General features: G+C 35.7%; 1 protein-coding gene across 7 annotated transcripts in view; it reads right to left on the bottom strand.

Annotated features, from left to right (window-relative positions):
• VTI1A (vesicle transport through interaction with t-SNAREs 1A) overlaps positions 1-14641 on the bottom strand; it is a 319856-nt gene that overhangs the window by 231271 nt on the left and 73944 nt on the right. For 4 of the 7 annotated variants that reach the window (XM_036222044.1, XM_036222040.1, XM_036222043.1 and 1 more), the window contains exons 5-6: positions 14459-14479; positions 9651-9735 (exon numbers count right to left, since the gene is read on the bottom strand). In XM_036222044.1, the coding sequence (XP_036077937.1) occupies positions 9651-9735; positions 14459-14479 (106 nt within the window). The remainder of the gene's footprint in view (positions 1-9650; positions 9736-14458; positions 14480-14641) is intronic. The other 3 variants (XM_036222045.1, XM_036222046.1, XM_036222041.1) reach the window with 1 other exon arrangement.

The following is a 14641-nucleotide window of genomic DNA, read 5'->3' as shown; positions in this document are numbered from 1 at the left end:
AATTTTCAAAGCAGATTATACAGTTATTTCTAATATTAGCGTTATTTTTAGCACATACTTCAGGGTTAAAATTTACCAAAGTTTATAATTTAAGGCATCCATGATAGTAGTCAATAAAATAATTATACCCTTGACCATTAAAATGGATAGGTTAATTGGGGAGGTTATTCTGAAATAATAAAGATTTGAAAGAGAATGTTTTTTAAATAAATGTTATCACTTTCAAGTATACTTAATAACTAAGATAAACATTAGATAAGCCATGTGATACGTTCTAGAAATTCTCATAAGCCATGTGTTTGCTCACAGTTTACCTACTTCCCCTTGCTCCCCCTCTGTTCATTCCATAAAGCCCATCTCTTCTGAGTCTTTCCTGACACAAAGAAATAGACTTAATACTTTCTCCCCCCTGCTTCAAAAACACTAATTATGTATATCGTGGGGATTTATAGGTATGTATTTCCCCAAGAGATATTTTGCCAAGATATTTTAGCTTAATAAAGAAACTTTATATTCGAAGTGCCTAGGACAGGGCCAAGGGCTGGTCCTTCCTAAATTATAATATATCTACTATCCTTTTCAGGTGTGTTGCATATCTCCCCTACCTGACTCCCAAATGCAAATCTTGCTAATAAAATTAAATTAAGGCAGTATTTTTCTTGCTATTTCGGAGCTCAATTTAGCCCAGTCCACGTCTAATGAACCCTAATTCTAATTTCTTAGGACCCTATATTTGTTTTCTGAATAAATGCTAAGACTCCACTGTGCTCTGCTCAAGTGCCATGTGTTACAAACAATGCTAAAAATGGAAACAAAGAAAATTAGCTCCATTTTAAAGGTGTATTTTATGTTGACATAAATATCAATCTTTTAAAGTATGGCGGGACCTTAGACAACTGATTACGATGAGATTAACAGCGTGGAGGATAATGGTAGGATTACCTGACAACATGCTTATTTTTCCTCCAAAGAAACAGCCTTCAAAAGCTTTTTTCCTTGTCTGGCTTTAGGGTGGGTTCTTCCTCTCTCTAAATAAATAGATATTTATTTAACTATGACTTGGAGTTTATACCTCAAGATGCAAAAGGGCAACACAGTGCCATACATGAATGATGACCCACCATGACAGTCTCTTTGATAATGACTTTACTTGGAAAAACATATTCTTCAATACAAAATTATTTTTTAATGTTGACTTTGTTCTCTCGTGGCAATGTTGGAAAACACTGTAGCCCAACAGGAAATACAGATGAAAACTTCAAATGTAGAACACACACAAAAAGCCATTTTTAAAGCTCATGTCCGTCTACTTTTCCACTTGATATAAGTCGTACACAAAGTCTTAGTCCAACGAACCCATGCTGTGAAAATTCTGTAGTACCCACCTCAGAAAATTCTGTTAAATACATAAACACTGCTGAAAAGAAAACTTCTGGGCACTAGAAATCAGACTCAAAGGGCAAATAAACCTGATTTAAAAAATTCCCAAGGAAAGTTATATAAGCACAGTGCAACAAGGTCATAAGCTTATCCGTCCTTCACTGTAATATTTGAAAGTAAATTGGCATTCCAGTGATCTGCTTTGGTCGTCATTCTTTTTCTCAACTCACAGAGATGCAACAGAATAAGAATGGCTTCACGTGTGTCTAACAAACCAACTGGAAAAGTGATAGGTATTATGGGATAAGACACCTTTAAAACTGAGTACAATACTTTCTAATGGATTAAAACTGAACCCTATGAATTCCCTTGGACCACCTAAGGAGAAGGTTCTCCAAATAGGGTTTAAATGACATCCTTTTCTTACCACTATAAAGTGTACCAATATCTCAGAGAACCTCAAAAAATAAATTTAAGTGCAACTTGAAAATATTCTTTAAGAGCTTCACCCAAATGACAGCCTCCTCTGTTTTTCTCAGAGCAGAACCACAGTTGTTTGAGATGTAAGACTTAAACATAGTTGTAATTATAAAGTAAGTGATAACTACCCATTAAAAATGATTATTTTACCACTGGGTAGATTTTTTTAAAACTTGCAGAACATAGTCAAGAAGTCTCAGCATTAAAAAGCAAAAAAACGACAAAAAAAATCCCACACATTCAAGCAGAGATATCTTTGTTTCTGAAAGCATAACCACACACTACGCCATCCAAAATAATGACTAAAGAAACTTTTTCTAAAGATAACTTTTTCTGTCAAATAGTTTAATATCTCTATAAAAAAATATTTTCTCTAAAATACATATGCTTGGATAAAATAATTAAAATCAACCCAACTGTATAATCCTATTTTCTGTTCCTATATTGTTGAACAACAAAAAGTGTTAATTTGTTATTGCTGCATAATATGGACATGGCAATGCCTTATGGAATTCAAATCTGTGCCTCAACAAAATTACTTAAGTTAAAAATCTAAAGTGTTTACTGGCATTCTCTACTCAGATAACCCAGGACAGGATGGGGTGGGGTGCGGATATCTTATTATTCTTACTCTGTATCTGCGAATCATCTGACACTCAGTAGAGCTCAATGAAAGCTTCTTGAATAAGTGAAATACAATATTTACCTCCTTTCATATAATGTACACCACTCCCACTAATATTACAGAATCAGAAATTTATTCTTCTATCAACTGATAACAGCTCCAACAGCAAGGAATACTCTGTGGGTCTATTTTCCCAGGAGACTTATAAATGACTTATCAGTAAGTGGAGGGGGTGGGTAACTTTCTCATATTCCCTGCAGGCGATGTTAGCTCAACTCCAAACTAGCTTACAACTTCAAAAATAGTTTTATGCATTAGTCTCTATTATTGTGAACTGTTTTATCCATTAATCTTTTCTGTAGATGATAAATTAATACATTTGAGAATTTGTATTTATGAATCAAATTATTACATTGTACAGAGTGAACACTGATGTTTCTTCGGAGTAGAGTCTTGGGGCAAAGGAAGAAAGAGAAGAAGAAAAGAAAGAAGACTGATAATAATAAGGAAGAACAGGTAGAAGAAAAAGAAAATGTCAATTGCCATGAAAGTAACTCCTGAAATGGCAATGAAAATAACTGGCTTTGAGTTTGATAAAAACTTTGTCTCCATAGATACTTCTGTAACTGATTAAAAGTTACAAATGAGTTCTATAGTGAGATGGTGAAAATAATAATAATAAGGTGAGTTGAAAGACAGTATCAAGAACCAAAAGACAGAACAGATAAAGCTTCAGGACCATGCTCCCTAAGTCCTGTGTAACCCATAAAGGGCTCAGGAAAACTCTGTCAGTATTTTAGCTGAGACTTTGAGACAATTGAAGCTATAAAAAGAAGCCATCTCACATTTTAAATGCATTTGTTCAGATTACTTAAAAAGTTCTGAACATGAAATGCATTTTGTTTGATTTTTAAAAATACACGCTGATACTACTGTTGATTGCTTTTCCCGTAAAGAGAAAAGCAGAGTAGAAAGAGAAACAGAGGTGTACATAAATTATCTCATTCTCATGAAAACGTTATAATGCTAAGATTTATTTGTTTTCCAGAAGAAAAAAGGTACACCATATGTTTCTCTGGCTATTAGGGCAAATGAATGCAAATTTTGATGATGTAATCATAAAAAGCAAAAATAATCTGAATACATCATATAAAATAAGACTGTGGAAGTATATTCCTAATATAGTCAGTATCTGCAGTTTAAAATTAGGTAACTATAATATAGTACCGAAATACTAAAATTAAAGTAAAATCCACATTTTTTAGTTATAAAATATTTGTAAAACGGTACTAACTTTGGTAAAAGGAGCACAGACTTCTGGGATCACTAAGATCTGATGATCCAAGGTAAACACGGTGATGACACCAGATAACACTGTGTTATAGGACTGTAATCTGCCAAGAGAGTAGAACTGAAATGTTTACAAACATATAAAAAGAATGAAACGAAGGGCAGGGGAGGGAGGGAGAAAATAGTATCATAAACTTGGTTATAAACTCAGATCTCTAACCACAAAGGTCCATCACCACCAGCCTGATTGGTGGCTGTTACCTGTGTAAAGCCATACCAGGTACGAGGACTAGTAAGGCCTCATTTGTTTAGGGGAGATACTTAAAGAAGAATCTTTGGGGTTTCATACCAATTGTTAAGGAAATTGATACATTTCAAGCTCCTTGCTCCAAGAATGTCTTTTAAAATAGCTTACAATAATTTCTCCTGCATCTTCACCATCAAATCCCTCCATTCGTTTCAACTGGTAAAAGGATCAAGTCTCGGATTACTATGATACATCTCCTGTCACGTTTTCTGTTTCTACTCCTTTGCGAATCCACCCTCCAATCCCTGTTCTCCACAATACAGAGCAGCCTACTTGCCTGCCCTCCAAAGGCACTGCGCCCTCCTCCGAGTCAAATTTGGACCCTTTCCCAGGCCGTTGGGCCCCACACAATCTGCACCCTGTTCCGCTCTGATCCTACTGTACGCTGCACCCTCTTGCTCACATCACTCCAGTCGTACTGGTGTTCCTTCTGTTTCTTGAACACCCCTAGCACCTTCTCGTTTCAGAGCCCTTGAGCTTGTTCTCCCCTCTTGGAATCATCCGCCCAAAATTTACTTATTGACACACGTCTGTACTGTTCCAGATGGCATGCAAGGCACTTCGCTGGGAGGTCTTTCCTCACTAGCCAACCAAAGGTAGCCTCCCTCAGTTACTCCTTAATACTATGCTTCATTTTACCATGACCTGAAATGATCTTGTCTGTTAATTTATTAAATAAAAAAATGTCTCATCCTGCCCCGCACTGCTGCCCTTATACATAAGCTGCCAGAGAACAGGGACCATGGCTGTCTTGTTACTAGCGTGTCATCCTCAGCACATGGCACACAGTACTAATAGTTAGTTTTTGAATAAATTACATGAAGAGGAAGTTAATTGAGGTAAGAACATGACATATATTCACTATAACAGATCACTTTAGAAAAGTAGGTATGTGGGACCCATTCAATTTTCAGTGTGATCTACTGGCTAACAGCATGGAATCCGATGGTCTGGCTGTACTATTTTCTACCTTGAGTATAAGCGTGGGCAAATTACTTAATCTCTCTGTACCTTGTTTTCTCACCTATAAAATGAGAAAAGAGTAATTACTGGATCAGGTTGTGGTGGGATTACAGAGATAAGAGTACTGAGAACAGTGCGTGGCCCATATTAAGTGTTCAATAAACACTGTATTATCTCTATGTATGTCCAATCGCTAGTTCACGGGGGACAAGGGTGACCCTACGGGACCTGGATGATGGATGGAGCACCTTTTCTTCACGGAAGGAAGGATGGTAAAAGTATAGCACCCTATTCTGAAGATTGATGACCAAACGGAACATCAGAGCTAGGCGGCCTGAGGTGACGAATGAGAGGTTTGGGTATTCAGGGTTTGGGTACTCAGGGATGGGAGGAGCAGGGTTAGTCTATGGTGCAAATGACTCCTCAAAGATGTGAGACTGACTCTGGACAACGCTCTCATGGTTCCAGAGATGTACTGCCAGGTGTCCTGGATCCATATAGGGTTCGAGGTAGGACAGTCTTGAGTGCCTTAAACTACCTGTTTACATATTGAAAAGAGAAAGTGAGCCTTGCACTTCTGCCCTTGCATAATTTCTCTTTCAGTCTATTTCTCTTGTTAATCATACTGCTTCCATTAGTTTTGTGCCTATGTCATTTTGGGATCCTTACTTCAGAGAAAAAGAATCATAATTATAAAATTAAGGCAGATGGCCCGGAGTTTTAAATATAAAGTCCCTGACCTTAAACAAAATAGATTATCTCCGCACAGCTAAGAGTCATACTTACTAGCAATAACGAATAAAAGGAAGAGTCACCTTTTCGTCATAGATTCTAGGACAAGAACTTATAAGAAATACCAAACTGGATCAAGCCAATGGCTCAGACGATCGGCACAGTATTTGGTCTTTGATGGCTACCACAAGAAACCCTCGTTAATGAGCCTGATAACTGTCCCACTTGATGTCCGTCTTTGAAGTGCCCTAGCATTAGCTCTTCAGTTTAATGTCATATATTCCTCCACATGTCCCTTCTTTTCTAAATGAAGCTGTTCAATTAACTTATAACTTGATTAACTTTCTCAAATAAGAAGGGATCCAAGAAAGAAATTTCACTGGTATGAATACATATCGAGGTGTAAATGACACTTAGAAACGATCACCCCTTTTTTCTCACGCCAAATGCTTTCTGGACATGTGTCTCTCTGTTGAGCAGCTCTTCTTAAAGAGACAGTAACTGCCAATTTGACAAGATCTAAAAACAGCAGAAATGACTCCATGATTTTAGAAGATGAATTAAATTATTTGCTAGGAAGATATTAGTAGTCAAAACAATATGCTTTCTATTCTATTGTACATGTAATTGATTTTACATAATAATCAAGCTGTCTTTTATGATATTTGCCAATAACGATCATCAAGTTAATGAAGAGAAAAAGATAACCACTTTTGCTGATGGTAATGTATAAAAAAGATGACTTTTACAGAGCCCTCTTTACTTTCAAGGTATTTGAATATATATGACTTCATTTTACTTAAAAACAATCTTATGGGATACATAGAATCTGGTGTCATGTTTCCATTTTGCACATTCAGAAAAGTAAAGTGATTTCTTAAAATTACACAGCTGATTAACGACAGGGCCAGGTGGTGGGGTTGTTTTTGTCTTTCTATAATTCAGAATATAAGACAATAGTTCCTAGATTTTGTAGGTAAAATATCAAAAAAAAAAAAAAAATCAGAGGGCCCAAATTAGGTCTGATAATTTTGTTATTTTTCTAGGTAGAGAAAATAAATATATAACTTCTCCCTATTATTTCTATCTTTTCATAAAACTCTCTTTTCTTTTATCATCCCCAAATAGAGAAAACATGATCTTACAAAAAGTGTAATCCTTTAAATTAATAAAATTTGCTTTATGAGAAAGTCACTATTTTCTGCTTTTTTTTTTTTTTTAATCTCGTTTTGCTGTAGACTGGTAAAAATTCACTATGGTCTAGAACTACTTCTTAGACCAATACTTGGAATCCATTTCTCTCTTTTGTGCTGTTTCAAAACTCATACTAACTCTTCCGCATCTCCTCCTCTTTGCGTTTCACGGTCTTTACGAAAAAGAAACCAATAAGTGCTAAAAGTTTTTTCTTTTGAAAGATGCTCGTCTTCTACTGCTACTATAACTAAATGATTGATATCACAAATTTACATCATAATCCAAACACAGAGCTGTTGATTGACTCGATGTAAGTAGGCTGAGGGCTAGCAGGAAAGCAGAAAATGTACAAGCAATACAGTGTCCATCATAATTGCTCTTTTTTTCTTCTGCATCACTCCAGTAAGAAGCAAGGGCAAGAAAAATATTTTGAGCCCGCTTTCTCATTTCTCAGTCCACTTCCAAACTCATCCAAGGAACTACCGGGATGACTCCCATCCAGGCAGAGGCTGCGTGTGTCACATCTGTCTTTACCTGCACAAAGCCCAGCCTTACTCCTCCTCTCAGTCTTGGTTTTCTAAGAAAATGCCAAGTCTTATATGACAAAGAACTAATTTTATAAAACTTTATAGTTAATCTACCGCTATATTCTACTAAAATGTCCAAGAGGACTGAGGTTGGTTTGTGGGCCACTCTTAAATTGACATTTTTCATGTTGACTATATTAACAGTTTGATATGGATGTTCCATTTTAGCACACACCAAAAGGAATAATGACCAAATTCCATTCAGTCTTAAAACTTTGATCAATGCATGATCCTCTAGCATCTCTGAACTTTTTTGATGACTTCTTTCAGCTTTGGGAGGGAACTACACGAATGGTATAGTGAAGAGGAAAAGCCAGCCCAATCAGCCAAAAGAAGCCCTGTGGTCGGTGTCAGAGTAAGAATATCCCCAACCCTACCAGGTCCTATGTGGGAAGAGGTTCACTAATGGGACATTTTGTCAAAGGAGTTTCCTCGATGATAACCATGTTCAATAGATGTAGTATTCCATTCCCCAAGGACAGCAAAGTAATACTTCTTTAAGACTCCTTTCATATACACAAGTTTTAATCACAATAATATTTTCTATAAGATAAATGCCTGATATCATCAAATGACCACATATCACATATATTTATATTTGTATAGTGTTTTATGGTGTACAAAATATTTTCATATATGTCATCGTTTCTTCAGAAAATTCTAAGACAGAATATATTTCTATTGTATTAAAAAAGACACTAAAACTGAGAGAGAGTATGTGATTTGCTCAAGGTCACACAAACAAGAGCTAGAACCTGAGCCTGGTCCTTTGACCTCACATTCAGGGCTCTTTGCTTTATTCACATTCTTCACAAGGACAGTCACTTCTAAAGGTGAGCCCAAGGACAAAAAACAAAAAAAACAAAAACAAAAACATGAAAGCTGGCTTTTATTCCAATCAGGGCTGAAAGCTAATTTATCAATAACCTCAGAAAGAAGGGCTATCTATACTACTAAAAACTCTAGAGGGTTTATGGTTTCCTTTAGTTTTCTCACCATTACTTTAAGACCAATGCTATCTGTGTTCTTCCTATTCAGTGCCTTAGAACTCCTCACATGAGCCAGCCAATGTGGAAGCGCTACGGACCCAGGGCAAGAAAAAACACTGGCCATTCACAAAAGGAATTATTTGGAAGCATTTTCATTATTCTTGCTCTTCCAAAATAAACATTCCTTGTGACATAAAATTAAATAAATGTTGTTAACCAGATATTTGTGTGGTTCACATATTAGATAAGAACTACCCTAAATATGTTAAATAACATTATATATAATCTATACATTGCAAAACAACAACAAAAAAGATGGCAAATAATAAGGAACTGATGACTACAAAAGAGTTAATGGATATTTATTTACTGTGTAAAAATAAACTGTCTTTGCATGAAACATTCATCATGAAAACCTTGTCTATTTTAAGCAGATGAGGTTTAGAAGTCAAATTATGGCTGTGTTTTCTGAAAATAACAGTATTAATTCAAACCAAAAGTTTGAACTGTATTAACTACTGCTAATAAGATTATCATAAACATTAGCTTTGCTGCTTATTATGACTTTTTTCCCCCGATATCTGATTATAGGCTTGTTCATGATTATACAAACAAACAAACAAACAAACAGGATCCTTAGAAATCACTTACAACACCAGGACAAATAAGCAAGGTAATGTAGGATTGTTACTCCTTTGCCCTTAGTTCACATCATTTAGACTGATTAAAATGTTAATTTTTACATATATGAATAAACGTAATAGAGCAAGCAAATGGAGACCGCACTGTGTGCTAGCAATCATTGCGGGTGGGTAAACTGACAACATGTAACTGCATATTAAGACAAATGTAGAATTTAGACAAAGTATTCCATCTCTTTTCAGATGTATACTTTTAAACCTCAGGAACTGTTTTCAGTAGATGTCATGCCTTTTAACTTGAAAAAAGATAAGCGCAAATAAGCTCCCAATTGTCTCCCCAATATGTAAACCACATCTCGGGCTGCTGTCTCTGCTACTGCTTTGAAGTTACCCTGAAATGTCATGTGTTGTGAAGACTGCTGTGCATAAGCAAGACAATTTGCTCACTCTCAGAGTTCTTACCGGTTTCCACCGCTATTTGGTATCCAGCCTCTAGTCTCCGAGATGACCTTTCCAGCCTCTCTGTGTTATCGAGCAGATGTGCCCTCTGAAAAAGAAAAAGGGGGAAAAAAAAATCAGACAGTCGTCTACAATGTTCTTTTTTTTACCTTAAAAAAAAAATAATGCTTTTGTATGCCCTAACATTTGAGGGGGAAGGGGGAGGAGTCCCAACTCATTATAGATAATTTTTAGCAAATCTTCCATTATAAGAACTACTACAATACACAGATTTCCAATCAATCATGTATGGACCATCCACTTTTTTTTTTTTTTAATAGGCAGACTCATGTTGTAAGTGATCACAGTAAATCTTACCCCGAAACACTGAGAAATGTCCTAAGACAAGAGCTAACTGGATCTTTCCTGTTTCAGCAGAGGTAGATGTATAAGATATTTGCATAGATCTATGATGCTTATTTTGTATTTATTTCTTATAAAATGCAATTATTTTAAAAACATATTCGTTTTTTAGTTTCCACAGACAGTCATTTTCAAGCAGGAACTTTATTTTTGAGAGTCTGTCCCTCAATTTTGGATGTGTGGCAAGATGCCATACAGAACAACACATGCTACTAAAATAGAATACTAAACATCAGTTCTAGTTTAAGACAACACAGGGCAGCCACCAAGAAACAAGAGGTATACGCTTCTCCATGCACACAGACGCACAAAATGTGGATTTATGCACTAGATTCAAGGTAAACTTTTGCCACATCATGTTTTGGACATTGAGCTAATATTATAATAATTATATGAACTCTTTTCTATTTGGGAAATTAGAGGATTTCCCCCCAAATTCTCAGCTTTTAAACTTTCTACATGGAGGTTGGTTTTTGTTTTGTTTTTGTTTTTTTGAACCATAAGGATCCTACTACACTAGATCTATTCAGGTTGCCAAACAGGTTTGTAAGCTAATCATGGCTGTGAATAGGTAAGAATATGTGCATGCATATGTGAATATCTGCATGTATGTGTGTGCATGTAGAGGTGCAAGTACATCTGGATACTTAGAAACATGTGACTGTGTATATGTGTATATTTGTGTGTGTGTGCATATGTGTTTTTGTAGAAATTAGTACCTTTCCCTCTCTAATCAGTTTTGATATCTGGTCAAAAAGAAAGAAATATAGCAACCACAACTCCTACAACTTTGTGTTGTTGACAGATGTCATTTAAAATAGAAGAAATGCTTTCTAATAATAATAATAATAAATAAAAAAAAAAGGAGGTGCCACACATATTATCTGAGTGGCTGTCGAGTGAAACGATCTACCTTGCTCTAATGAGCCCCCATGGATCTTGGAGATGCAAGCTGTATTGACATGCACACTTAAGCTAATACACCTAGACCAGTGCCTCCAAGCTCTAGCAGCCAGGGATGCTGACAGAATATCTCGCTTCCATCTTCAAAGAAAGGAAGTGATTAGTATGTTATCATTACCATTCAAAACGTGATTTCCTTATTCCCTCCCGGCATAGGTGACACATCTGAGATGCGGCCAGACGTTGGAGGCAGCTAAAGCCACATCAAAGCTTTCCTTGAAAATTTTTTTTTGGAGGGGGGGGAGGGCTGGGAGGGAGAGGGGGAAGAATCATTAAAACAATGCATTTAGAACAGAGGGATAGGACCTGATGTGAAGGTCAGGAAAGCTGCAACAACAGTCTATAATAATTAATAGAGTTGTCTAATATACGGTGGAGAAATTAAGAGAAAAACTACCCCTCCCTCTGCAAAAAAAAAAAAAAAACTAAATAAATAAATAAAAGGGAGGAAGGAAAGCTTATATCATGAAAATGCAAAATCACTAAAGGCTGTAATTGAGAAAAAGAAAAGCAAGGGGAGCTCTATGTATTTGGCATTAATGACTATTTCTAAATAAAATTAAACACTTTACTCAGCTTGTCAAAAAAAGCCTTCTTACTCCTAATTTTTTCTACATGCAGGTTTTTGGAAGTAAGAATTACTCTTCCATTCTCTGAATATTGTTTTTTATCATGACAAAGGACTTAATTTCAAATTGGTGATTCTCTAAAAAGATGAGACTTATGAAATCAAGAGTAATCTGAATTTTAATCCAGAATAACAGAACAAAGATTTTTAGTTTATTTTCATACTGGAAGAAATCCCGACATTAAAAGAAAATATTTTGATGCTGCAGATAAAAAAAAAAAAAATCCAAGATCAGTACTGGAAATAGACAGTCTAATCTGATGATAATATATAATGTTGGAAACAAAGCATTTAAATGCCGAATGATTTGGGGGATTCCATGAAAGGGGGCCACATTAGATTATTCAGCATAACGCCATGATGGGGAGCAAAATTTCAAAAAGAACTTAAAAAAAATTCTAAATAATAGAAATAACTCCTCTTCAGGACAGTTCAGTCTTATCAGAGGAAATCTGCACACAAGAGGACTATCGGTTTACCAGCAGCTTTCCAGCAGGACCTCACTTTGTATTTTGGAACCTCTTCACTTAAGTCAAGCTAAAATCAAGTTCTTGTAACAGCTGTGCTATTTACATTGTTCCCTTAGTTGTGCATTGCCCTGGTCTCTGAAAATGAAAGGAAATACACTACAGTTGCAGCTGATGCTTTCAACTCGCCCCCACATTCCATCCCATACTCATTCTCTCACCCTCTTCTCAGTCCTTTTCAAAGCAGGTAAGTAAAGCTGTGCAGGAGCTTCAGACAGAGCTCAACTTGTGTGAGGAGCTGTGCGGTGTGGAGAGCTGGAGGCGCAGGGCTGGAACGGGGAGCTAGGCACAGCCAACGCCAGTCCAGCTCCCCATGCCCTCCCAGCCTGCTTCCAAGCATGCCCGTTTCCAGAACTGAGCCCGAAAAGAACATCACAAGGAAGGGATGGAGCATAACTTTTGTTTCCAAAGAAAACAAAACATCCTATTCTGGAGGAGATGAGTGCCTGTCTTCTTAGAATACATACAAGAAAGAAATCTGGGGTACATTCGCTGTTGGATTCCTATTAGAATCCTGGCTGAGAAACAATCGCTTCTGAGCAAACCGTGCACTGTCATCACTGTAATCTAGTCTAAAAATATCAATGCTACGTCCATATCAAAGATTGTAAAAAGACTATTTTCAAGAATATTATACCATTAGTTGAACATTATAATTCTTCCGAGTACAGTTCCATTACAGGTTACAGTTTTGGAAACATGCATTCCAGAAGCATAACTGATGAAACTGTTGCTATCGGCACAGCAAAAGAATTAAGCCATAAGATGATGAGAAAACATATTTTAAAAGAAATGCAGAAGGGATGTTTTCAGCTTTTAGAATTAAGATTTCTAGGTCCACAAAATTCAGCGTAACAAAAAGAAGTCTGTCAAAAATGCTGATTGTAATAAAGCACACTGTTTTATTAATTATAGTCATTGCTAAATTCAGGGTCTAGAGCTTTGTGCAGTTTCTTCATATAGAGGTTTTCAAGTCTATTGTTAGTTCTAATAACATTTGAAAATTCAGATTTGTCACCTAAGCACGAGCATATGCAAATACACACAGATATTCTGTCCTGCAGAAAAATAATGTTGATGCATCATGCCAAGGAATAATTTTATCTATCAAAACTGCAATTGATTATATTTGTTTAGGATATACACCTGCTTCCATGTAGAGAAGATAAAAAACACACAAAGATCAGAGGGTGTAGGTTTTGTGTATCTTCACCCTTCATTTTATATATCATTATTAGTTTTACTAAGAGAGGATATCACTCACGGATCTCCAATCAGAACAGTTATTGAAAACCACTGTCTATAAGCCTCTAAATTAGCATTCACATCACCTAAAAAATGACATACAATAAATAACTTCGAGAAAAATCTCAATCAATGAAGTCAATTTAAACTCGAAAATAATTCACAGTACTCTGATTATTATAAGCAATTAGACAATTTTTAAATTCCATTATAGGCCATTATTGTATGCCCTACTATAAAAGTACCAAAACTCATCCTCACTAAGTAAAAAATAAAACTATTCTACCTCTGAAAAGAGTATCAAAGCATATTTGATAATTCTGGCCTAATTAAAAAAATATATAGACTCGTCCAGCATCCTTCATTGATACAGACATAAAATCGTAAACATTGTTATAAATATTTACTGGGCTACAAAAAAAATCTGAAGCTGCATTATGAAACAGGCTAGCAAACTCAGAAAAGTGAGAGCTTACGTGGGTAATATTTCCTACAGAAAGAAGAGTGTTTAACAACAACGAGGGCTTTTGCTATTCTTAGGTATCTGTGTGCACAGACTAGTAGAGCATTAATAACATATGTGTGTCTCCCCAAAAGGATAACGTATTCATGGTTTCTTATAGTGAACCTAAGAATTTTGGGTGGGGAAAAGAAGTTTATTTAAAAGCACTCTATAGTAAAGTAAATCAGAATGTCAAAAAAATACTGACTTGAAAAATAAATAAAACAAGTCTGAGGTTAGTCTCCATTAAAAGTACACCAAGGTATAATTTTAAGATATTCTTTTGTTTTCTTCCCTTTTGGGCCTTTAAAATATGAATTTTATTCCGATGCCAATGAACAGTGATCACTGGGATAAGCATGATTTGGATATATTTGTTTTTTAAAAGATAATCAGCAGAAAACATTTCTAGCAATATAATCAATACTTTTGCTATATGTAGGTTTTCCTGAAAAATGAGCCCAAAGATCTTACTTCAGATTTAGAAACTCAATTTTATAGGGAAAAGCAGAATTTTAAAAAAAGCAAGCTAGTAAGTACTCACCTCTTCACGTAATTTTATCAACTGCAACATGAATGCACAAAAAAAAAAAAAAGATAAAAAGAAAAGGAATGGCAGGAAAGAAAGATCAGTTGTGTGACAGGATACAGAATTAACATTGACAATTTATCTGTTTACATGTTTAGCATTTAAAAATCACAGACAAACACATTAAAAGAACCTAAA

The sequence above is a fragment of the Rousettus aegyptiacus genome, unplaced genomic scaffold (assembly GCF_014176215.1).
Source record: "Rousettus aegyptiacus isolate mRouAeg1 unplaced genomic scaffold, mRouAeg1.p scaffold_m13_p_6, whole genome shotgun sequence".
NCBI lineage: Eukaryota > Metazoa > Chordata > Mammalia > Chiroptera > Pteropodidae > Rousettus > Rousettus aegyptiacus.
The sequence above is the reverse complement of the archived record's forward strand: the minus strand, read 5'-3'. Positions and strand labels throughout refer to the sequence as shown.